This window comes from Macadamia integrifolia, chromosome 12, assembly GCF_013358625.1.
Source record: "Macadamia integrifolia cultivar HAES 741 chromosome 12, SCU_Mint_v3, whole genome shotgun sequence".
NCBI lineage: Eukaryota > Viridiplantae > Streptophyta > Magnoliopsida > Proteales > Proteaceae > Macadamia > Macadamia integrifolia.
Window position 1 is genome coordinate 18,097,473 of NC_056568.1, and position 26,083 is coordinate 18,123,555.

At 38.0% G+C, this 26,083-nt stretch overlaps 1 protein-coding gene across 2 annotated transcripts in view; it reads left to right on the forward strand.

The window, feature by feature from the left end:
* LOC122058089 (protein MRG1-like) overlaps positions 1–26,083 on the forward strand; it is a 31,600-nt gene that overhangs the window by 3,495 nt on the left and 2,022 nt on the right. Inside the window, exons 4-10 of one of the 2 annotated variants that reach the window (XM_042620548.1) lie at positions 9,489–9,634; positions 14,278–14,313; positions 17,869–17,909; positions 19,085–19,189; positions 21,204–21,283; positions 23,866–24,035; positions 25,834–25,918. In XM_042620548.1, the coding sequence (XP_042476482.1) occupies positions 9,489–9,634; positions 14,278–14,313; positions 17,869–17,909; positions 19,085–19,189; positions 21,204–21,283; positions 23,866–24,035; positions 25,834–25,918 (663 nt within the window). The remainder of the gene's footprint in view (positions 1–9,488; positions 9,635–14,277; positions 14,314–17,868; positions 17,910–19,084; positions 19,190–21,203; positions 21,284–23,865; positions 24,036–25,833; positions 25,919–26,083) is intronic. The other variant, XM_042620549.1, reaches the window with a different exon arrangement.

A 26,083-nucleotide genomic window follows, 5' to 3' on the forward strand; every position in this document is an offset into this window, starting at 1 on the left:
GGTTCTAAAAAGGTCTTGCATTTGGAGAGAATTATAGATTGGGTTTGGGTTAATTCATTTTGCACCAGGAGTTAGGTCCAATGTGCTTAACACATGTATAACCAATCATATAACTGTATAGAATTATAATTTTAGAAATGAGAATGATCGTTGGTTTACATGTACATGTATACACCCAAGTGGACACAATAAATAATGAAAAATGAGTAAGATAATTAGATATCCTCCAAATTGACACAATGGAGGAGGTGGGTATAAATGTTGTCTTCTAGGATCAACAAAGCGATATCCACAGCCAGTGGTTCTGAATTTAAAAAAACAGTCCACTAAGCACTTTATTAATAAATTTTTCCTTTGAAACGATCCTTGGATGCTTCTTGTGTGGATGCATGAACTGTACTTGTGAACAGTAATTTTTTTTCTGAATTTTATTTTTGTCCTCGTCTTCTTCTTCATGTTTTGGTCTACATCATCATGATTCAAGAAGTGGCCATTTCGGTCTAAACCAACCGAAATTAGTTGGTTTTGACTTTGGTTGGCATGAAATGGACCATGACTCAGTCAAGCTACATAATTTTGATCAGTGAAAATCCCGAGCCATTTCGTTCGTGCCATTTCATTTCGCTGAAACGATACAACTATGGGTTTAAATTACTTAAAGTTGATCGAAACATACATTGTTTCATCGACTCGTCCCCATTTCACAGGTTTCGTGCAAAACCCACTTGAAGGGTATAAACTTCAAATTTGAGTGGATTTTGGCCATGCCTCTTCCATTTATTTATGAAATAAGCTGTTCTAACCTTGTGCAAATCATCTACAACAAAGATTTGGTGGATTTGAAGGAGATTGGTTGAAGATTCAAACTTTGAGGTTATATCCTTTTTCCCTAAACTAATTTATTTAATTTTTTTTTTTTGCAAAAAATAGGGTAAATGTGTGGTGGGTAGGCTTCTATTTATTATATATTAGATATAGTATTAGCCAATCTACAGCTGCACAGAATAATATTTTTTTTCTTAATTTTATGGTTTAAAAAATTAATTTTCTTGCAGCATTTTTATTTATTTATTTATTTTTTTAATATAAAATAGGGTAATATTGAGTGGTCGGAGCTCAATTTATATATGTTGGTCATTGTTGGCTGATATACGACCTAACCTTATTTTCAAAATTAGAAAATTATTTTTAAATATTTAAAAAAAGAAAAAAAGGGAAAAATATGCACTTTCATTGATAGCATCTTCTCCTTCTTAGGCCCCTACAAACAGTCCTATCAGTTTGGTACACAGAGCTGTGTTTACAGTGGAGGCACGGTTTTATCATCTTCCCAAGCCAGTTCTATATCTGAGGTTGTGGTACCTAGATTATGTTGATGATGCAACCTATCAAGTTGTTGTGTTGGACTTTGAGCGTTTCTTCTGACATACCATGACATGAGCATTTTTGTGATCAAGTTGGAGGAACGGTAATGCAGGAGTAGATTACAAGAACTACCCCAACAGTTTATAACCCCAAACAATACAAATAGGACCAGGAAACAAAGAAATAAGACCATCAAATAAATTCCCAATGATACAATACCAATACAGGAGCAAAACCAGCCCAAAACCCAACCTGATAGGAGAGTGAAAGACCTACTATAGTGCTGGAGAGAGAGAGGTGCCGCCAGGCCTGTAGGGCTTCAATTGAGCTGCAAATTTGATCAATTGTAGGGCTCACCAAGGGTACAAAAACCCCCAAATATGAAGAGCTTCTGACGGCTGGTTATGGAGTTATGAAGGTTCTTGATTTCTGACCTAGGAGAGGGAAAATCAAGAACTGTAGAAAAACCAGAAGTGAACAGCTGCTGATGGCTTCCCAATAGAGATCGAGTGGCCCTCTTGAAGAGTTGAACCAGTTCTTAAAAGGCCTTGCAGATCAGACCTCAGAGTTGGCCAACAGAAGAGATTGATCGGCTCCCAAGATTAGGTCTGAATTCTGAAATTGATCCCTGCTATAACAGAAATAGAAAACAGAAAAATAATTGCAGAAATTAAGAAAAGAAGTAGGAGGATGTGGAGGAGGAGTGGCTGTCTCGGCCAGGGCTTCTCACCCACAACTATCTTAGTTGTTTTAACATAATGACTGCAATTTTCTTTATTCAAATCTGAAATTATGAGTACATAGGCTCCTCTATTTATGGAGAACAGAATAGCAATCAAACTATTATTAGGAGCTAGTTTCCCAATAGGACTAGACACTCCTACTTCAACTAGGAGCTAGTTTCCTAGTAGGACTAGACACTCCTACTACAATTAGGAATTCAAAATTGGACTAGGAATAATAAACCTATGTGGAAAACAAATAGAGTCCTAAGACAATTTGGACTCGACATACCACTTACTCAACTCGATGGGCCCAATGGCCCACTGATTAATTAAAAACAACTACTAATTATTCCCCTAGCCGATGGGCCCAATTGGCCCTTATTTGTACTTGGCCACTTAGGTGGACCAAGTTGGGGTTCGGCTGGCTTCTTGGCTGGATCCTAGCCACTCAGGTAGACTAAGGTTGGACCCTTCTTCTTCTTCTCATATTTCCTTCCATAATGTGCATCTACATCAGTTCCCCCTTTCTTAGAATCATTCAACTCTAATGAATGGGTAAGGGACATGTGCTCATAGAGGTCCGTGTCAAGCCGTTGACAGTCATCGGCATGGATCCAAGTACAATCCTCTCGTGGTCGACCTTTCCATTTGATGAGGAAGGAGTAGTACCCTTTGCCCCCCCGAACTGTGGTGAACTTGTTGTCGAGAACATCTTCGATGACATCATCTTTAGGGTTTGCAAATTGAGGAAGTTTGAGGGTGTGTTCAGTGTCATCGTCATCAGAATGGTGTCTCAAATATATCGTCGGATCAGCTACATTGAAGACATTGTTGATCTTCAGAGTAGGAGGTAGCTTTAGCATGTAAGCATTAGTGCCAATGCGCTTCAAGACCTTGTAGGGACCCATGTTCCGAGGATGGAGCTTGTGCACTGTACTAGGAGGAAACCTCTCAGGTGGAATTCGAATCATTACCATATCACTAGGCTGAAATTCCACGTAGCGACGATGTCGATTAGCAATTGCTTGGTATACGTCATTGCTAACAGCGATGCGACGACGAACATCAGCATGTACCTTCGTGATGTGTCTAAGGAACTCATCGGCTTTCACACTAATACGGGCCTGAGGTGGCAAAGGTACCAAGTCAACCGGTCGTTGAGGCTGTAGTCCAAGGACAATCTCAAATGGTGTACGACTTGTGGTGCGGTTGACGGAACTATTATAGGCGAATTCAACAATGTCCAGTATAAATGGCCAAGTCTTTTCATAGTCTCGGACTAGACATCGGAGTAAGTTGCCAAGACTTCTGTTCACCACTTCAGTCTATCCGTCTGTCTGAGGATGGAATGCAGTGGAGAACTTGAGTTTAGTATTTGTTTTCAACCATAGGGTCTTCCAGAAGTAGAGCTCATGAACTTGACATCCCTATCTGAAACAATTGTCTGTGGTAGACCATGTATGTGCAATATCTCTTTGAAAAAGAGTTTGGCCTAGTGACTTGCATCAAGAGTCTTCTTGCACGGGATAAAGTGTGCCATCTTAGAGAAACGATCTACTACCACAAATATGGAATCATACCTTTCCCTTGTAGGTGGAAAGCCTAGGACAAAGTCCATGCTTATGTCTTGCCAAGGTGGGTGTGGAACGACCAGCAGTGTGTACAATCTTGTATTCTTCTTTTCTCTTTTGGCAAGTTGAGAAGTGCGGCATCTCTGTATCACATGTTGCACATCCTTTAAGAATTGAGGCCAAAAGTATGAGTCTTTCATCATAGAGTATGTTTTGTCTTTGCCAAAGTGTCCACCCATTCCTCCTCCATGTAGCTCTTGAATCAAATGATGTCTCAAAGAGGTGTTTGGGATGCAGAGGCGAGTGCCTTTGAAAAGATACCCATCATGTATAGCAAATTTGTCATCCCGTCCTCCTCCTTGTAGGTTGTTGAATAATTCTGAAAAATCAGCATCACTAATGTACTCTTTGATGTGTTCCACTCCTGCACTTTGTACTGTGAAGGTGTTCATCATCATCACCTTTCGACTAAGTGGATCAGCCACTTGATTCTCCTTTCCAGCTTTGTACTTAAGAGCAAATATGTATCCTTGCAAGTATGAGATCCATTTAGTGTGCCGATCACTAATGGTCTTTTGTGAGTGCAAGTATTTGAGTGCTTCATGATCCGAATAGAGCAAGAACTCTTTGCCAATTAAGTAATGCCTCCAATGCTTGAGGATTTGTACAACGGCATAGAGTTCTAAATCATAGGTAGAATACCTTCTTTTTACATCATTCAACTTTTCACTGTAGAAAGCAATCGGATGGCCCTCTTGCATAAGCACTCCTCCTATCCCAACATGGGATGCATCAGTAGCCACTTCAAACATAAGATCAAAATTGGGTAGTCTAAGCACTGGTGCTTCTGTCATCTTTTGTTTGATCAAGTTGAAAGCTTTAGTGTTTGCCGGAGTCCATTGAAATGAGACTTTTCCCCCTTTTGTGCATTTTGTAATTGGGGCTACAACGGCGCTGAAATTCCAAATGAATCGTCGGTAAAATGAAGCAAGACCATGAAAGCTACAAACCTTGGTCAAGGTCTTTGGAATAGGCCAATCAACGACACTTTTTACCTTCTCCAGATCAGCTTCTATGCCTTGTGAAGACATAATAAAACCAAGGAAGATGACCTTGGGCAGCATAAAGGAACATTTCTTCAAGTTGATGTACAACTTTTCTGCCTGTAGTACTTTTATGATATGTCTCAGATGCTCCAAGTGTTCATTTTGTCCTTTGCTGTATATTAGTATGTCATCAAAGTACACTACGAGAAATTTGCTGATGAAGGGTGGTAGTACATGTGTCATCACCCTCATGAAAGTGTTAGGTGCATTGGTGAGGCCAAAAGGCATAACCTTCCACTCATACAGGCCTTCTTTTGTTTTGAAGGATGTTTTCCATTCATCTCCCGGACGAATTCGAATTTGATGGTAGCCACTCCATAGATCAATCTTTGAAAAGATGGAGGCTCCTGTCAACATGTCAAGCATATCATCCAAACGAGGAATAGGAAATCTGTACTTTATTGTGATTTTGTTAATGGCCCGGTTGTCAATGCACATACGCCATGATCCATCTTTCTTTGGTGTTAATAGGGCTGGTACTGCAGATGGACTCATGCTCTCAACCAACCCTGTTCTTTAATAAATCATCCACTTGTCTCTTAAGCTCGGCATGCTCTGTAGGACTGAGACGGTAAGTGGGCAGATTAGGGAGTACTGTCCCAGGCACAAGGTCAATGGCATGTTGAATATCCCTCATCGGTGGTAGTTTATCAGGTAATTCCTCTGGCACCAAATCTGAAAAATTAGCAAGTAATTGTTTGATTTGCGGGGGATGTTTTACCTCTATCACTGGTTCAGCAGCCTTGGTAACAAGAGCTATGATTAGGCCGGTTTCTTCACTAATGGTCAGGAATTCTCTATGGGGCAGCACACATAGCTTGTTATCCACAGTGTTCTTTTGCTGAAATTTTTTTTGCATGGTTGCTTCTTTTGCTCAATGGTTGTTTTGGAAGCGGTATTAGCAACATTCTTTTAGACATGTTGTCTCCTTAGTTGGGTAGCCCTTAACTTGTCTTTTACCTGAGGTATGTTGAGTGGGTTTAGAATGAATGGTTTGCCTTTATGATCGAAGATGCATTGGTTCTTAGTACCTCCCAGGCTCCCACTAGCACATTGTTGTCATATAACCAAGGCCTTCCAATTAGTACATCAGTGAGGACCATGGGGATGACATCACACCATACACTTTCTTCATAATTTGATACCTTCAATGGGACTGAACACCATTGAGTTACAGTCATGGTGTTGTTGTCTAGAAGAGATATCTTGTATGGTTGTGGATGGGATTCAGTTTTAAGCTTTCTGTCAATGATAAAGGCCTGAGATGCCACATTCACACAATTTCCACTGTCCACAATCACTTGAGCTTTGTGAAGTCCACTAGACATTAAGGTGTAGAAGATATTATGCCTCCTCCAGTCTTCACCCTTAGTTTCAGACACTAGGATTCTTGCAACCACATTGACATAAGCATGAGGATCATCATTCTCTGGTGCAAGCTCATAGTCCAGTTCATCCTCCTCTCCTTCAACTGCAACATTAACAGTCCAATCATCATCCTAAGGTTCATGGATTTGTAAATCCGGATTGGATTCGATGGCACTGATGACAGAGTTGGATCGTCCCCATTTAGGGTAGAATTTTGCCGTGTGTCCAGTCTTTCCATAACTATAGCATGTCACAGATCCACTCTCCCTTCCCATTGGAGCCTTCCCCTTATCCTGTGTATCTTGTAGAGCTCGGGTAGGAAATCCAGTGGGTTTGGTTGGTACATAAGGCTTTTTGTTGTCAGTTGGCTGGATGTACCTTCTGGAGGTTGTTTTGATCAGATCATCTGCTTCTAGTGATTTGTCAAAACAAGTACTTAAGGAGGGTATCTCGATCACACCAAGCTTCTCAGGAATATCATACCTTAACCCTAGTTTGAAACGGGATATGAGCAGTTCATCTTCTTTATGGGCACCTGTTCGTGGAAGCAGTTCATTAAAACGATCAATATAATCTCTTACAGTCATAGTACCTTGCCTGAGAGTATTCAGCATGTCGTAGAGCCGACGTCAGTAGGTGGGTGGTAAGAATCTATCGTTAAGGATAAATTTTAAGTCTTCCCAATTGTGAGGCATCTGACGACTGCGGATCATCCTATTCTCTTCATTCCTCCACCAGTCCTTAGCTCCACCAGTTAACTTAGTGACAACTAATTGGACTTTCCTTTCTTCAGGCATACGGTACCATCGGAAGTAGTCATCAAAGGAAGTTACCCAGTCCTGGTAATAGAGGGGATCGTGCCTCCCATTGTACTCTGTCAATTCGAACTTGACTTGTACGTATCGTCAGGCTGATAAAGCTGATTGTCATACTCATCATACTCATCATTCTGAGCTGGGACATTCCTTATAAGTTGCATAGTGACTCTTCTGGGAACATTACCAATGCAATTAACAACAGGTTGAACATTAGTTTGGGCAACAGTTGGTTGGGTGTTAGAGTGGGCAGCAGTGCTCTCTTTTAGGTCAGCCAACTGTTGGTCATGTCCATAAAACCTCGTAGACAAGGCTTGGATTGCTTTCATTACATCTTGAAGGGTGGGTTGGGGTTCTTCTGTCTTAGGCATAGCTCTGATACCACTTAATGCAGGAGTACATTACAAGAACCAACCTAGTAGTTTATAACCCCAAACAATACAAATAGGACCAAGAAACAAAGAAATAAGACCATCAAATAAACCCCCAAGGATACAATACCAATGCAGGAGCAAAACCAGCCCAAAACCCAACCCGATAGGAGAGTGAAAGACCTGCTATAGAGCTGGAGAGAGAGAGAGGTGCGGCCAGGCCTGTAGGGCTCCAATTGAGCTGCAAATTTGATCAATTGTAGGGCCCACCAAGGGTGCAACACCCCCCAAATATGAATAGCTTTTGACGGCTGGTTATGGAGTTATGAAGGTTCTTGATTTCTGACCTAGGAGAGGGAAAATCAAGAACTGTAGAAAACCAGAAGTGAACGGCTGCTGATGGCTTCCCAACAGAGATCGAGTGGCCCTCTTGAAGTGTTGAACCAGTCCTTAAAAGGCCTTGCAGATCAGACCTCAGAGTTGACCAAAAGAAGAGATCGATTGGCTCCCAAGATTAGGTCTGAATTCTGAAATCGATCCCTGCTGTGACAGAAACAGAAAACAGAAAAATAATTGCAGAAATTAAGAAAAGAAGTAGGAGGATGTGGGGGTGGAGTGGCTGTCTCGGCCAGGGCTTCTCACCCACAATTATCTTAGTTGTTTTAACATAATGACTGCAATTTTCTTTATTCAAATATGAAATTATGAGTAAATAGGCTCCTCTATTTATAGAGGGCAGAATAGCAATCAAACTTCTATTAGGAGCTAGTTTCCCAATAGGACTAGACACTCTTACTACAACTAGGAATTCAAAATTGGACTAGGAATAATAAACCTATGTGGAAAACAAATAGAGTCCTAAGACAATTTGGACTCGACATACCACTTACTCAACTTGATGGGCCCAATGGCCCACTGATTAATTAAAAGCAACTACTAATTATTCCCCTAGCCGATGGGCCCAATTGGCCCTTATTTGTACTTAGCCACTCAGGTGGACCAAGTAGGGGTTCGGCTAGCTTCTTGGCTGGACCCTAGCCACTCAGGTGGACTAAGGCTGGACCCTTCTTCTTCTCATGTTTCCTTCCATAATAGGCATCTACATCAAACGGTTTCCCACCTAGACCTCTTTTTGGTATTGACATAGAGTAGGAGACTAGGAGGAAGGGCAGTCTCTTTGGGCTTTCATGTGAAATGTGAACTTGTGATTTGTGAAGTCAGTGTTTGTACACTTGCACCTTCGATGTAATATTCGGAAATTTAATAATATTAAGTAATTTTTTCCCATCTGTCACTTGAAAATGCATATTATAATTGGTTTCTTTATATTTGGTATGTTATTGTACTAAATCAAGTGTAACATAAGCAATCTTTGGGAAATATGCGGGCAAGGTATGACGTACACTGCCGACCTATATGTTACGAACCATAGTACTAATTTTTGTGTGTTTTTCAATCAATAATATAAAGGTTCCACTGTGTTAAGGGATGCTTAATTAGGGTCTCTGCCAAGTTTCAGCTCAAAATATTGGTGTTTGACCACCAAAATGGTCGTTGATGGTCAAACGAATCCACCAGCCAACCCCAGCAGAAAGTCTACCAGATTTCGTTCAACTCTCATAATAATATGGTTTAAACCCTGAAAGTGACTTCTTGAGCCTTGAATGTAATATCTATGCAGTTATTTCCCTCCCGCCAAATTATAGAGTGTAATATCAGCCTTTGAATTGTAAATATGGTTGCTGGTTCCAAAGGAAACTACAGGTATGATGGTTTCATCTAGGGGTGCCAGCTTGAACTTTGCCCTTTCCCCCTCGTTTTCTTTTGCAGCTTCGTGACGTTTTTTATGATTGCAAGCCTGCGATGTTTTGTGGATATCAAAGCATACACAAATACCATTGCAATTTATTACTACTATATGTTTAATTTGTGGGAGCAGACTATATCAGTTGCTTGATTGCTGTTGTTTTAGCAGTGACAGTGGGGCTAATGTACATAATACAGTCTAGTTGCATTATATGGAACTGAATGTTTTCCTTTCTTAGTATGTGCTAAAAAAAGTAAGGGTAGAGGGATCAAATGAAGCTTAAATTGTAATGACTGCAGCTTCTGCACCATAATGTTTACTTATCACTAACTATTTATGTTTTGACTTTCTCATTAAAAGTTGGGATGAATGGGTGGTCGTGGATCGTTTAATGAAATTTACCGAGGAAAATGTCCGGAAGCAGAAGGATCTTGACAAAAAACTGAGTGCAGATAAGAGTCTTAAGGCAGGGCGTTCAGCCCAGATCAAACCAAAAGGCTCTACAGGTTAGCCTACTCCTTTAACTTGTTATCTCTTCTGAGCTTGTGTTGACTTTGGTAATTCTTCTCCTCCTAGTTGCGTAAATCTTTCATTCGTTTGTTACTTTGTTTCTCCTCCATTTCACTTAACATTATCAGTGTAATAAGGCTGCATTTGGTAACGTTTCTGTTCCAGAAACGATGTTTCGTGTCAAAAACAAAAAATTCAGTTTCTGTGTCAAAACGCCGTTTTTAAATGAAAAAAGGGTGTTTGGTGAATCTGTTTCTGGAACAGTTTTAAAATGCAGGTATTCTCTTCTCTCTGTGTGCGAAATTGTGAAAAATGAAGAGCTAGGGTGGAAGACAAGTTTATCGGGAACGATTTCCCTAAAATCCCCCAAATAGTTTCTTTTTTTTTTTTTACTTGGAACGAAACTGGGAAGACGGAACGAAACGTCGTTCCGTCAATTCCAGTTTCTACTTTTCTTTTTTCACTTTTTGTTCCAGAAAAACAGAAACTTGTCTATGATGCACCAAACGCTTTATTCCGTTTTTTCGTTCCAATAGAACGAAAAACTCCAGAAACGTTTCAATAGAACGTTACCAAACACAGCCTAAGTATGTCATTGATGGTTAAAAGGGAAGGAAACTCTGCTAATGGATTCTGATGCAGATGACTGCCTACTACCCTTTTAAAATAGAGAGTTTGAAGGGGGGGAACCTCATAAGGAAAGCAGTGGGTTCAACCTTCGCAAAAGAATCCCCTGGCCAAATAATATGTTAGCTGTAGATCAAAGTCCTCACAGGCAAAAGTGAAATCTAATCAATTTGAACAGTGATGCTTGAATCTTTATAACTGTTTTTATTTGATCTAGTTCCAAGGAGACCACTGAATTATCTTTCTAGGTATTGACAGTCAGCCAGGATCCCCTTCTGACACAATGTGCTTCAGTTTCAAACTTATAGCGAATAATATGCTGGGTTATATCTTTTGAAGCCTCCTCTTTGACTGGAGACATGGGAATTACTTGGGATGGAAGGCTGGAAGCTACCCGAAGCTCAAAATCTTCTGCTGCTGGCCTCTCAAGATGTGATCTGATTCTCAGAATGCAATATGAAGGGTTAGCTGAAGGAAAAAACTGTTGTTGGTATTAACCAATTTTATTGGTCATAATGGAGAATTAAGTTGATTAGATATGGATCATTCAACTAAAAGCTGTCTATGTGGAGAGTCTGTTATTTTCACACACTCTAATTTATTAATTTTTATCTTTTACTTGTTGCTAGTATATTATGTGGTAGAAGGTGTACCTCAGCGCAACGGTAAGGTTGTTCCATTGCGACCTAGTGGTTGTGGATTCGAGTAGGGAAACAGCTTCTGTGGGAAGTGAGGGTAAGGCTACATGCATTATGACCCTCCCCAGACCCGGCAGTGGCAGGGGCCTTGTGCACTGGGTATGCCTTTTTTTTTTTTCAAAGTATGTTTTGCGGTTGCTTGAGAAAATAAAATGTTCATCTGAGACTATTATGGTATGGGATATTAGCATAACAGCACAGGTCTATCTTATCTTTCATTTGAAGGGTACTTCCTTGTCCTTTGCATCTTCCAAACTGTAGTGGCTTTATATGGTTCAGTAAACTTAGTTCTTCTAGTTGCTTACCAATAGGGGAATGAACCCCATCTCCTTCTTAATGAAGTAACTAATTGAATCTCCCCATTTCCTGTCTCAGAATATTAATTATCTTGAGAGGGTGGAAATAATGACCTATTCCCCCACTTTCTAGAAATTCCTTGTGTGTGTGATCTCTTTTCTTTTTTCTTTTACTATCGTTATTCTGCTGTGTTGTTAATTCCTAACACTTCTCTGGTTTGAAACTCTTTAAGTTTAGATTGGTATCTCTCTTCTATTCTTCTTCTTCTTCATCAATATCCTGTTTTTCACATAATTTTTTTCCTAATTGAGTTCACTTATATCTATCTGTGCTCGTCCTGTGTTGGTCCATTGATTTAATACCTGTAATTATTTTAACATTCTTTTATGGTTTAGATGATTAGACTCAGTTTTAAACCCTTCTGTTATCATCATCTCAAATTGCTGCCCTGTTTTCAGCAAAAAGCTAACAGTCCTGATCGTACCCATCTCATACTTGAAGAACTTAGTTTTTATTCATATTCTGGACAGGTGTGATACACTGGGCCCACAGGGTTAAATCCCAGGCCGAATCGACTCCTGGAGAGTCGGATGTTATTACCTTATGGAATCCATGTTTTAATGGTTTTAATTTTGGTAGTGCATATTCACTGTTTATACAAGCTTCTGATATTGCATCTAGATCGTTTAGTTCAGTTTGGCTAAATTCTTATCCCTACATTTGTTGCGAGTTAATTTTATTCCTAAATCTGTCTGTTGTTATCTTCATATTTGCAAAACTGCCACCCATCTCAAGTGGGATTCACATTTTCTCCTTCAAAATAAGATTAGGGTTTGGGTGACCTCATTACACATAGAAGATAGTGGTTAAGGAAATGATAAGAATTGATTTTTTTTGGAGACATGTTGACACCCCTTGTTGGCGATTAATCATGTGGTTTAGGGGGTAACATAATTTTTTTTTGAGATATGGATAAACTCATTTGCACCTCCATTATAAAGGGGATCTAGATGATTATTTTTTCCCTCTGAATAGTTCTAACTAATTAATCCTAAGCAGGGGAGCTTTTTCTAATTACCATTTTATGGAGGGAGATCAGCTGAATGGTTTCTGCTTCTGATAGATCTTTTTGATGAAGTGAGGATGCAGACACATATATCTTCTCCTTTTATTTATGACCATAGTTTTTAAGGCGGTAAGGCGACGGAGGCGTTTGAGGGTCTTTCAGAGTGCCTTAGCGATAAGGCGGGCATAAAGCGTTGCCTTATCGACTAAAGCGTTCCTTGTAATTTTTTTATAAAACCAATCTATTTGGCTCAAATCCTAGTTGAATCCTATTACTCATATGTTAAATAAATATTAAAGGTTCATATTCATACCAATGAAAACAAATCAATAAAGTGAATAAACTAAGTTCATCTTCATCAATCATCAATCATCAATCATCAATCATTAATCATCATAACATATTAACATATAATATAAATACATAATTATGAAACAAAATTATAAATATAAAGAAAAGAAGATATAAAAATACAAGTATTTATTATACTTACCTGTATGATGCCAAAATCAGTGCCTAAGTCCTAAGGTCATCCACTATATTTCACTCCCGCATCCAAAAGAGAATGAAGCTCACCGTTTCTGCCACAAAAAAAACACGAGAAGAAAAATGCTGAGCCTAGAGAATCAATGGGTCTTCCTTGTTCTTGATTCCTTCTCAACAAAGCCCTTTTAAAAACCCTTGACAAAGTCCAAACACTGTTTGTGGAATCGTGTTTTTGTTTTGTTTGTTTTGGTTATTTTTGATGGAGTAAAGTTGATCCCATACATCTCAAGTGTTAACAAAACCATACACCTACTAATAAAAAATCTATGTTTGGAATCTTCATCAAGTAATTTTAAAATGTGTTTAAAAAAAAAAACAAAAAACCCATAAGGCGCCACTTCACATAAGGCAGAGCACTGCCTTACCATCTCTAGACCGCATCAGCGTCAAGGTGCTGCTAAGGCGTCGCCTTACCAGCGCCTTAAAAACTATGTTTATGACGTCATTGAGTAGATTGATATTCTTGTAGATTGAAACATGGGTCATTTAACAACTTTTGGGTAACAACTTGAAATGTGTAGCAAGTTGAATTGAGTTGAGTTAATGTTTCTAGAGGCCATTTACTTTACCTAGGTGGATGCATGGAATTATTTGGGGTCCAGATTCAAGAGGTTAATAGCCGTATTCCAATCTCAGATTTGTTGGCTTCTCAGGTGGAAATTTGTATAGGTAGAGTCCTGCGTTTAATAGTCTGCCTCTGACACTTAAACTTCCCATTTCTCTGGCACTCCGGCCTTATATGCTTTTTCTCCCAGTTTCCCTTGCCAAGATCGCCTGCCCTGCAAGTCTTTATATTGTATTTAATTGTCCATCTCCTCCCGTAGCACCTCCACAGTCCACACAAACATTTCTTCATCATTTTGTTTTCATAGGATTTGTGGGGCTTTTCTCATGATTCATGTGTAGGACCTGGCAGAGATTTTCTACCAGTAATAACCCAACCTCATTATGTGGGCTTACAACCTGCGATGGAAGGCAAAAGTGCAACACTATTGAAGTTAAACCCTCTAACTTAGTATATTAGGATTTGCATGAAAATGAATGGATACAGCATGATACATGTATCCTCTTATTTGACAATTAGTATGCTAAGAATACCTGCACCTATGTTATACTTGAAACTTATAATTTATAAATGCAGTATAACTGTGTATTCTCTTATTGGACAAACTGGGGTTCCTTCTGGATTGTCATATGTTTATAAATGCAGTTACCTGTTCTTTGCCATTATAGATACCAACACTGTTACCAGAATAAGTTCATCTTACTGTATTCTTGATCTGACCATTATCTTTTCCAATTCCAAGGAAGCACTGATCTGAAGCCAATTTGATGGTTTGCTTTGCATTTTATGTTCTCATGCCTAGTGTTATTTTGATGCTATATATGTTCATGGATTCTGCAGATGCAAAAGTGGATAAAGAGGACCTTAGGAACTATGGTAATGCAGTGTTCTGTAATTTTTTTTTTTTTTCAATTTTGGTTTATTTTGTTTTAATGTGTTTACGGCTGTCTACTTAACTGCATACAAACTGTTGCATTACGTCAAAGTGATTTTCTTTTCTTCTGAATATTTCCCAATATATCTTTATCAAGCAGCATCACCAAGTATATACTATCTCAGTTCATATTCACCTTTCTCTTTTGGGATCTTCATATATGGGTGTGTAATGTATATGTGTAATTGGTAATGAGTCATGGGAGAACAGAATTTGCATGTGTTACAAATCATGAGATTAAATGTTGGCCATTCTGCACCCAACAATCAAGATGCTGCTGGAGTTAGCACTTTGTTTGTGGTTGTTGCTGTTGTGTTCAATGTTTGTTAGGTGGTTATGCATTGGTAACCTACTCACCATCTTTGGTCTGGCATGTTTTAGGGATAAGAGAGTAAAAAAAAAATCAATTACTTGTAATGGGTTTGTTATTTCGTCTAAATACCATGTTTCTTCATTGTAAACCCACCTAAATGTTTAACTTTTTGAAGAAATTGAGAAACTTAATGGTCCTCCTCTCCAACCAGATGATTAACATTCTTGCTGCCTATGGTCTTCATTCCCTTTTATTTATGTGATACTCTTTCCTTGTAAGCAGTGATCTACCTAGGGTTTGTTGTTCTGTTAGGGAGGGAGGGAGGGAGGGACGGACGGAATTGATGTTTGAAATGGACTAATGGGGGCCTTGTGCCAGAGATGGAGGTAGGACGAATTTTTGCCTCCTGTGCATCAGATTCAAAACCTTTAACACGGAGTTGGCAGTAGCCTGAATGAAGATATTGGAAGGAAACTACACAAAAGGACCATCATGTGTTCTGCAAGGAGTGGTTAATTATTTTGTGACATTTGGGTTAATGCATTTCATGAGATCATGCATTATTGCCAACATGATCATGGAAGCCTCAAAAAGCAGTTAGCCTCAGCAAATAATTCTAGTAGAGGTTGGATCTATGTCCCTGATTTAAATGGAACGTTACAAACTGTCATAGTGTGTGAAGTGCATGTCCCCTAATCTACCATTGCGATTGCATGGAATCAAAATTGTTCTCAGGTTGTGGATGAACTGAGAAGGAGAGCACCATGAAAATGCGAATTTTGAAAACCAAAAAATGCGTATTTAAATTTATGATCCAATCCAAGCAGAATTTTCATCCCTCTCTCTCTCTCTCTCTCTCTCTCTCTCTCCATGTTGTGCTCATTGCCTGGTATCCAAAAAAAAAATGGCACCTTTCAATTAAAAAGCCTAAACAGGGATCCCATAGCCCTCATTTCCTATCTCCTCGGTCACCCTCCCCTAACTTCTTGTCTCCACAGCTCCTAGTACTGGGGCTTGCTTCCCCCTTTTCACTGCAACTCTCTTTTTCCTCATTCCTTCCCGTCTAGTCTTTGCTCTTTACCTGCCTTCACTTATTATTTTAATGTGTTTCGCTTTTCATCAAAAGAGTTAATTTGGTTAGATACATAATTTCCAAATTTTCATTTATCTACAATATGTTATATGAACGAGTTATCTAACTATATAAATATCACAAATTAAAAAAATATTAACATATTACATTTGACTTTTTCGCCTGAATAAATATATGCTCCTATAAAAAATCTCCTTTTACATTTAACTATATTTTTGAATAAATATATAAATTTAACTATTTTTTATTGAGGCACACAAGGTTTCTCTTATCTAGTTGTTACTTGAATTCGACTCTCGCGCATTTTTGGTCTCACACTTTCTCCACATTTTGGGCACTTAGGTTCAGTGGTGTTTTTAAGATGAAACTGGATGGAGTTTGTCTCCCATTGTGAAAGTGACTTGAAGATGAGGCCTTAAAAACTTACCTTCCACACTTTTATGTAATTAATATGTCTACCACCTGTTATAATATTTTTATATCAGATCCCTATACATAAATACTTACTTATACACTCACTTGCGCTGCTTGTACAACACCTCATGCTTGAGCTAAATTATGTGGACATTACTTTTATGCTTTCCTCTATACGTACAAGACTTGCATCTTGTACCATAAAAAGAGAAAAGAAAACTTGCATCGATTGAGAACGTCTTCAAACAAATTTTCTTGCACACTTGAATTGCATCCAGATTTTGATGTAGATAACTCACTTGGGCTTATTTTATTGCAAATAAGCCTTGAGTTGTGTTATGTATGTGTTGGGCCTTTGATCCCATGGGTTTTCTTTGAAATGAACCACTTTAATAGGCCTAAAATATGGTAGAAGGTAGGAAAACGGGATTTTATTCATTAGTTTAATTAATTGCTATTTAATTCAATAAAGGTCCATTAGGCCATTAGTTGGTTGTAAAGTCCTATATGGACTATTAGTTAGTCCTACTCCATGTTGGACTCATAAAGTCAAGTTCTAGTCATATTTTGAATTCCTAGTTATAGTAGGAGTGTGTAATCCTATTGGGAAACTAGCTCCTAGTTGTAGTAGGAGTGTCTAGTTCTATTGGGAAACTAGCTCCTAGTATTAGTATGATTGTAAAATTTTCCTCTATAAATAAAGGCATATGTACCATTATTGGACAGATTTGATTGAAAGAAAGTTTGCATTTATGAAAGAAAGTTTGCAACTAAATGCTTAGAGTAGTTGAGATAGCTGTGGGTGAGAAGCCCAGGTTGAGATAGCCACTTCCTTTATTCTCTTTCACCCTTCTCAACCCCCCATCTATTTTATTATTCTTTTTTTTATTTTATTTTATTTGCTGTAACATTCAAGAGATATAATTCAGATTCTGATAAAAGTCTGCAGAAATCAGAACCAATCAGCAATCCTAGTGGGAATAGGAGAGAGATTGATCTCCTCTCTTTCTCTCTTCTGTACTCTGTTCAGCCAGGTCTTCAATCAGGGTATTCCAGGCCTCATAAGGGTCCATGATCCTTACCTAGTCACTGTTGGAAGCATTCAACTGCTGTTCTTGAAGGTTCTTCTCAGTTTTCTCTCCTAGGTCAGAAAATCAAGAAAGCTTGTAACTTCACAACCAACCGTCAGAATCCTCTCAACTTTGGGGGTTTTTGTAACCTCCCTAGGGACTATCTACGCCCAAGAGTGCAACTCAATCGGACTCCTACAGCCCTGGCCGCACCTCTCTCTCTCCAGCTCTATAACAGGTCTTTCTCTCTCCTATCGGGTTAGGTTTTGGGCTGGTTTTGCTCCTATATGGGTATTGTATCCTTGGAGATTTATTTGATGGTATTATTTCTTTGTTTTTTACTCCTATTTGTATTGTTTGGGTTATAAACTGCGGAGTTAGTTATTTGTAATCTACTCCTGCATTAGATTTGGTCTTTTATATTTGTACTTGTCTTTTAGGTTGTGAGTATATAATTCTTTGATCTATTTGGAAGTACCTGTTTTATAGTTTTTATGGAATTGTATTGGGTGTCCGGTGTTATTTCAGTGTAAGAAATGAAAGTGAAGATAGCTGATTTGTTTTGGATTCTGTTTATTGATAATTGATACATGGAATGATATTGCAGTGGCAAGAGGCAAGAAGAGAAAGAGTGACTCTGGCATTGAGGTGCACTTTGATTGTAATTTTTCAAGTACTTCTGATTGTTGATTCATTTAGTTGTCTGACATTTTGTAACCCTTCAGATCTCATTTCTAGTTGTTTTTAACAATTTTTTGTAGGTAATTTTAACAAGTGCTTGTTAATTATGCATAAAGTGTTATCTTATGGATTTACTGAATGAAAGAATTTTCCTAACCGTATCTAATGCTTATATCTTCTATCTTAGCGAGGTAATTACATCCATACCATGAAGTATCAACTTACTCTGTGAACAGATGAACTGAGTGGATTGTTGAATCAGCGCTAAAATATGAAATATATAATATACAAAATTGCGAAAGAGAGGAGAGAAACAAGGGGGACACTGGTTCAAGTCATTTGACAGACAGATTGTGTAAACTGGTTCATCTCATTTGGGAGAATTTTTTGTTTTGGCAGGGAAGAAGAACACATTTTAGGCTCCCCGTGCCTTATCTGAATTGAATCAATCGATCTTCCGAGTAGGTCAAGTCAAACATCCTATCCAAGTGGTGGGAGTCGAGATATGAGTCAGCCAGGTGCATGACTGATGCTGAGTGGATCTGTAGATTCTTGAGTTGACTCAATGAGTTATGGAACTAAAATGCCTTCAAAAACCCTACAAAGCTTAGAAGACTGGAGGACTCCAAACCTGAAACTTAAGACATGTCTCTTCCTTTAGCATTGCATGAACTACAGGACTTACTCAAACTAATGAACTTTACTTTGTTATGGATTTCTTCCGGCTTGAATGCCATCCAGAAGTTTGTTGGTGCCATAGGGTTGGGGATTTTTTCTAACTGTCTATTCATATTTGAATGTTTCTCAAATCTTAAAGACTACAGTACTATTCGGAAATTAAAGGATTTGATGATCAATTTGCTGATTAAGATTCCTGAAAGTTTCACTTTTCTGACAATTGTTAGGACCTATTGTTACGTCTCTTTTTAAATTTTTTATATTATAACTGGGTTCACTGTTTTTTGAACTTCACTAGCCATGGTTTTGAAACATCTTTGCTTAATTTTTATATTATGATTGCATCTATTTACATGTGATTTGGGGTTTGCATTCTGTTTGAGCTGTTAATTTTTTTGCCTACTTCTGTTTAACTGGTTACAAATGGTAATTTGGAGTTCTTTATTGTTTTTTATGATTCTTAGGAGAAGGATATTGAATCAATGGACAAGCTAGTGAAGATCCAAATTCCATCAACTCTAAAGAAGCAACTAGTTGATGATTGGGAATTTGTCACTCAACTGGGTAAGGTAGTTATTTTCTATGATACTTCAGTTATTTTCTGATTATCTATGCAGTATGCAATGCTAAATCATAAATGGTGATGTTTTTATTACTCAATGTGTAATCTTTGAAACTATGACATCATCTTTGCTATTTTTATTGTTATTTTTACTATGGAACTTTGCGCTTTTGTCTTCCCTTTGGCGCTCTATATGGCCGGTACCGAAGTAGCAGCCTTTTATTTTCTTTCTAGAACTATTATTATGGTATAGTTCCTGTACTTGTTAAAAGCTATTAGGCTCATGATTAGTACTTCAGGCTTTGAATTTGTGGTAATCAAATGTAATAATCTCGGTCAAGTTAAAGACAAATTGGTAGAGATAATTGATTAAAATGAACTCAAAAGAAGGCAGACCATCAGTGGCTAGCGTAGACTTAAAAGGGAAAGGCAGAGATGTGTGGATTACTGGATTTGCAGTTGATCATGAAGATATTTCTTCATGTTTTAGGTCAGATCACTTCCTGCACCATGCACTAATAAGTACAACTATCTATGGCCATTTATCAAACTGGATGTACTTACAGCTGTATTCTGTATCATGCATTACCATGCTAAAATGTAGATTCTTTTTTTAAGGCATAAAATTCCAGAAATAGGAGAAAACAGAATAACACAATCAGCAGGTCATATTAGGCCTGGTTGAGTTCTTTTTTTTTTTTTTTTTGGGGGGGGGTGTTGGGTGGGTTGGGATGATCATTGCTGAAAATCTCTGTTTGTCCAATGGTGGGTTCTGAGTTTATGGGGGATTCCTAGTGACACTAGAATAAGGGTAAAATTGTCAAACCCAATAGAAAATCAGCATATGGTATAAAAATCAGGCTCAACATAATAGGAAACACACTACTTGAATTCAGGTTTCCAGTCTTTAAGGTGCAATCCTACTTGAGATAGGACTCTGTCAAATACTCAACAGATTCAGTATTTGAAAGCAGAATAGGGGAGAGGGTAGTATCGATTGACGATTGAATTTAAATCAGATATGTAAATCACCTTCAAATGTCAGTCCTAGTGAAGATATAATTGAGCATTGCAGGAACTAATTGGACAGAATTCAGGGAGAATAAGAGCAGATCAGTACCTTAAAGAAGACAATAAAAGGGGTAATAGCACCTGGGCTTCCCACTGCAAGGTGTCGATTGGAATTTCTCGAATCCCAATGCTTCTCAGTCCTCACCAAGTCTCACAGCAGCAAAAGGCAACTGCCAAATTCTCATTAATCATCGTGCACAATGCTGGGCCCCTTTACAAATTTATATAGAAGACATGAAAAATAAACTCAAAACTATAAAGGAAATGCCTAACCCAATCCTTTATTAATTAGGTAACGTAAATAGACTCAAACAGGACTGAATATATAGAATCCTAATCCAGCCTAACTAAAACACTTAGTGAAAATTAAAATAAAGAAATAAAGTCGCGTAACTAACTAATCCTGTATGCCTAGCCTCTGCACATGGTATAAGCCCATCAAAGTATCCCATTACAATGGAAACACATTTGATCAAAGGCCCAACACATATAACTCAACACTAAGCTTATTTCCATTAAAATAAGTCTCACATAACTGTGATTTATCTGCATTATGCATCACTGTTAGAGCCTCGATGTTGCTTCATGCAAATATTCGCATTGTTTGTTTCTTTAGGAATGAAGCCATGCAATCTCTCAGCTATGGTTCAGGATTTTTTAGAAGTTCTTGGTTGAAAACTATGTGGCTTTGTTGCTTTCTTGCAATGAGATTGATGATTGGGACAGTGGAACATTGTAGATTCTTGACATTAAGCAACATTTTCTTGCTGGGTTCTCTTCATTCTGCTCTTCCAGCTTCTTTCTCTCTCTCTCTCAGACAAAAATGCTTTAACATAGTATGTTCATTTCATAATGTGTAGTGAGTTTTTAATTTCTTGTTTTCATTCATTGTATTTTCTCTTGATTTAGCTCTTGATGGTAATTTATTGTTTGGGAACACCTTGTTGCAGCTTGTTAAACTTCCGCGTTCCCCATGTGTTGATGATATATTGAAGAAGTACCTTGACTACAAGTCCAAGAAGGATGGCATGTGAGTTTCACATTTTGTGTGCTGTCTTTCCCATTAGTGTCGTTGTTGTTGTTGTTTTTGTCGTCTATGCAAGTCTTTCCCATTATAACTGCATGATATCTTGATCATATAATCCACTTTGATACCTATCCAATTCTGATGTAATTGGGTCAATCGGGCCTCAAAATACTTTATTTTGGCCCATGGTTGGATTCTATGGACTTTGTGCTTCTTATTTTTGGGTTTATGGATGTAATGTCCTAATTTATAAGCTCATAAAGTGGGGGTAAAGTTAATACACAGGATTGGTAGTTAAGTTGAGTGTTTTGAGCTAGATTAGAATACTCAATAGCTAGATGAACTTCTGTTTGAGTTTATTTACTCTATTGAGTGTGTGAGTGTGATTAGGGGTCCTTTTTATGAGTCAATTTAGAAATCTTAGAAGGCCTTTGTATATGTAATACAGCCCCCATCGATTAGAGAAGATTTGAGTAAAGGATATGATTTTATTTTAAAAAATTTGGTGTTGTTGAGCAATGCATAAGGGATTGGTATCCCATACTTGATTTCTTCTCACTTCTTCCTCTCAAGAAGATCGATCTCATCTCTTGTCCCTCCCCTTACATCGATCTGATTTCATTCCGAAATAACGCATTTGCTTCTTTTATCTCAAATGTGATCGCATATTTGATTATTGGGGCTGTTTGCATCTGAGATCCATAATCTGAATTTTCATATTGCATCAATTTGGTATCAAAGCTGAACCTGATACTGCATCATGGAGGTTGATGATTCATGTCGTTCAATTGTTGATGAAATCAGTATTCTATACATTCCAAGAATGTCTACAAGCAGGGCTTTGTGATTTCTAAGCAGGGTTTTTCAAGACAACTTGTTAGAAGATTGTTGATAATACTAAATGATCTGTGATGTGATGTCGAGCCTAATAGAAGCTTCAAATACGGATTAGAAGTTGTAGAAAAGGTAGATAATGAAAGTGATGATCAAGATGAAGTAAACGGTCTAATCAAGGTTGAAATTGAGGAATTAATCGACAGTCCGATTGCAAATGTGAAACCCCACAATCAAATTTCAATTGAAGAAATATCATTTGCCAACGATTGTTAGGAGATAGTAATAGTTGATCATGAGATGCGTTGGATCATCACCCCATCAAAGCCAAAGATTGTGGATCAAGTAACGACAAAAGTCAATGAAGTGAAGTCATTCCCCGCCATGAGTTCATTCCTTGTAATAATTTTACAGACATGGATACAGACCCCAAAGCTTCACATTTTAGATTTTATTCTAATCGCAGAGAAAGAACAGCTACCCCTTGTTCAAGTATATTTATTCCTGCCTTTTTACAAAACTCAAGGGCAAGTTTTTCTCAACTTCTAGGGGTATTCGATGGAGTTAAAAATTTTCCAATTGGGTCAATTTGAGCCTAAAAAAACTTTATTCTGGCCCATAGTTGGGTTCTATGGATTGGGCTTTTTCTTTTTGGGTTAATTGATGTAATGGGCCAAACTTATAAGAGCCCATTAAATGGGAGTAAAGTTAGTACACAAGATTACTAGTTGAGTATTTGAGTTAGATTAGAATACTCAATAGCTAGATAGAAAACTGTTTTGAGTTTGTTAAAGAGTGTGATTTACGAGTCTTTTTATGAGTCAACTTAGGAATTTTAGAAGGTCTTTTTACATGTAATACCCCTATCAATTAGAGATGTTTTGAGTAAAGAATGAGTTTATTTTAAGAGTTTTGGTGCTATTGAGCAGTGCATATGGGATTGGTATCCCATACTCGTTTTCTTGTCTCTTCTTCCTCCCAAAACAATCGATCTCATCTCTCTTCCCTCCCCTTACATCAATCTGATTTCGTTCCTTAACAACACAATTGCTTCTTTTATCTCATATCTGATCACATATTTGATTATTGGGCCTGCTTGTATCCGAGATCCATAATTTGGATTTTTATATTGCATCAAGTTCAGTACATGCTTGGTCATATTTTTGCATAATTTTTTAAAATAGCGTTCTTTAATTCTCATGCAGCTTCAAAACTGTTCCATTACAGTTATTATCTATATCACGTTTAAGAAACATGATACATGAATCATCAATATTTACTAGAGAACCCTTTTGAGTTATCAAACCCCCTTCCACACTATGAAAGGATCAGATTGATCTTTTGTACGCATTAATGTTGTATACATCTATTATATTTTTATGTGCTACTTTATTTTCTTTTGATCTATTCCACACACATCTTTTGAATGGTGACTGCTCTTTTTGCTGTGATTTCTTTTGGTAAGTGAGGTGCTATTTGGTGATCTTTTCTATTATGGAATGTCTCGTAAGATTTTTCTACTGTGTTAGCATCTTTCGAAATCAAAACACAATGGTACAGAAATGAATTGAAGCCATCAGCTTCATAAAAATGTGCCTCCTGAATATTTAAGTTTCCTTTGCTAATTATGAAAACTGCTGATTTTGCATACATTGGTTGTCTTTGTTACTTCATATGTTACTTTGAGTTGATTTTTTGTGGATGTGCATAGTCCAGCGATTATGTTTGTCATGTTTTATTTGTGGATATAGGATAGCTGATTCAATTGGAGAGATTTTGAAGGGTTTACGTTGTTACTTTGACAAAGCATTGCCAGTAATGCTCCTCTACAAGAAAGAGCGTCAACAGTATTATGAAGCAGTTGCAGATAATGTTTCTCCTTCAACTGTATATGGCGCTGAGCATTTACTACGCCTCTTCGGTATGCTTATCAATAAATTCTGCCATAAAGAAGGAAATATTTTGTTTGATTTAATCTATTTGACGTAAATGTAATCAATCTGCTGCATTGTCTTATTTCTTTATGCATATGTCTGCATGTGTTGTCTTCTGTCAAGTGACTCAAGTCAGCACTTTGCCAAGGTGGAGGTGGTAGCCCCATTCTCGGGCTTTTAGCTTTCTGAAGTATGTTAGCCCCCAGTTTCATATTGTTGATGAAGAATCCCAGAGGCCACTCTTGGTTTTGCATTTGCTCAATGTCAGGTCGGGGTTTTCGGGTTTTTCTCTTATCATTGTGGAAACTTCAGCTCTTTGTTAAATCTCTAGTTCCAGCTATTCCTAATGAGATGGTAGTTGGTAAGTCAAACAATGGCTGGAAAGCTCTCTATGTTATAGGAGGTTTTTCTTATCCCTTGTAAATCCTGTTGGTTAGAACTATATTGTATGAGTTCCAAACTATGCACTATGTAGATACCGTATGTATAGCTCCTGATCCCCTAGACCCGCTTTGTAGGACAACATGTAAACTTCTTTGATTTTTTTTTCTTTTAAATGTTTTGATGGATAATGAGATGATAATATTGCCGAAAAAAACCTACAAGGGACTACACAATCGGATATGAACCCAAATACGAAGTCTTTATGGGTGCCCCCCCCCCCTCCCCAATGCCAATTCATATGCAATTGAATTGGATGACTACGGTTCCCCAGCTTGATGGCACTTTATGTGAATGAGATAGCTTACCATTGGGTACCATTGCTCAGTCACTTTCAATAATAACTCATATTCATTCTTGAGAAATTGCAATCTCCATACCCTTAATAAATGCCCCCAACCCAGCTGTAATGGAGTCTGCCAAGTTGCCAGACCCAACGTAGACTAGCGTAATGTGCCAACAACTTTGTCCTATTTTTTTCCCTCCCGCCAGGGGGGGTCCCTCTTCTCTCGTCCCCTCTATATCATTCCTCAACATTCTTCAATTGCCTTCCCTTACTCTGCTCTTTCCATATCAAGCAACTGCCAAGTCGTTGGAAAAAATTAGAAAAAGCATAATCTTCCTTAACTTTTTTTCTCCTTATTTTGGCTCTAACCCTATGGTCCCTACCTGAGGGTGGACCTTAGTGCAATGGTAAGGTTGCTCCATGGTCACAGGTTTGAGTCAGGAAACAGCCTCTACGTGAAGCGGGGTTAAGCCAGCGTACATTATGACCCTCCCTAAACCCCGTAGTTGTAGGAGCCTCGTGCATTGGGTACGCCATTTTTTAAGAGTTAAGAAGTCAAGTAGAAGATGGCCTAGTTTTTTCCCTCCTGTCTTCCAACATGTGGGCTCCAGCTCTCTCTTACGTAGACAAATGATATTAGGGGTTCCAAAGGGGTTGTGAGATTCCAGAACCCACCTGTATATGTGAGAATGGTGTTTACCAGACACTGTTTCATTTTTCCATTTTAGATCTTCTGCCAGTAAATTCACCTACATTGCTGTTGCCACTTCTGTAGCACATGGGATTGTGACGTGCGTATTTTGCATTAAGAATTGTATGAACCAACGTATGCAAATATTTTAGGGCTGTCAATGATATTACTAGTATTGTCTATGTGCTGCATTTGGTTTTGCAAGTACACTTTCACTATGTTTAAATCTGGTTTTTGGCAAGCTTGCTTCAATTGATAATCATTTTTCTTGTCATGGCTTAGGTTTCATTTTATTTTCTTTGGATTTTTGCATGCAGCTAAGTTCCAAACTTTAATAATGTATTTTGAACTTCCCTGGCTCTTGCAGTTAAGTTACCTGAGTTATTGACCTGTGTGAACATTGAAGAAGAAACACTGACACGCCTGCAGCAGAAGTTGCTTGAGTTTCTCAAGTATGTTTTTTTGTTTTTCTTGCCATTCGTTCTGTAATATTAGAACCCTTTTAGAAGAGTCAATTATTCATGTATATGCTAATTTATCTTTCAGAAAACATTTACAGCACTTAAGTAATTCTATTTTATATTGGAACAAATATTTACAGCATACTCAAAACAATT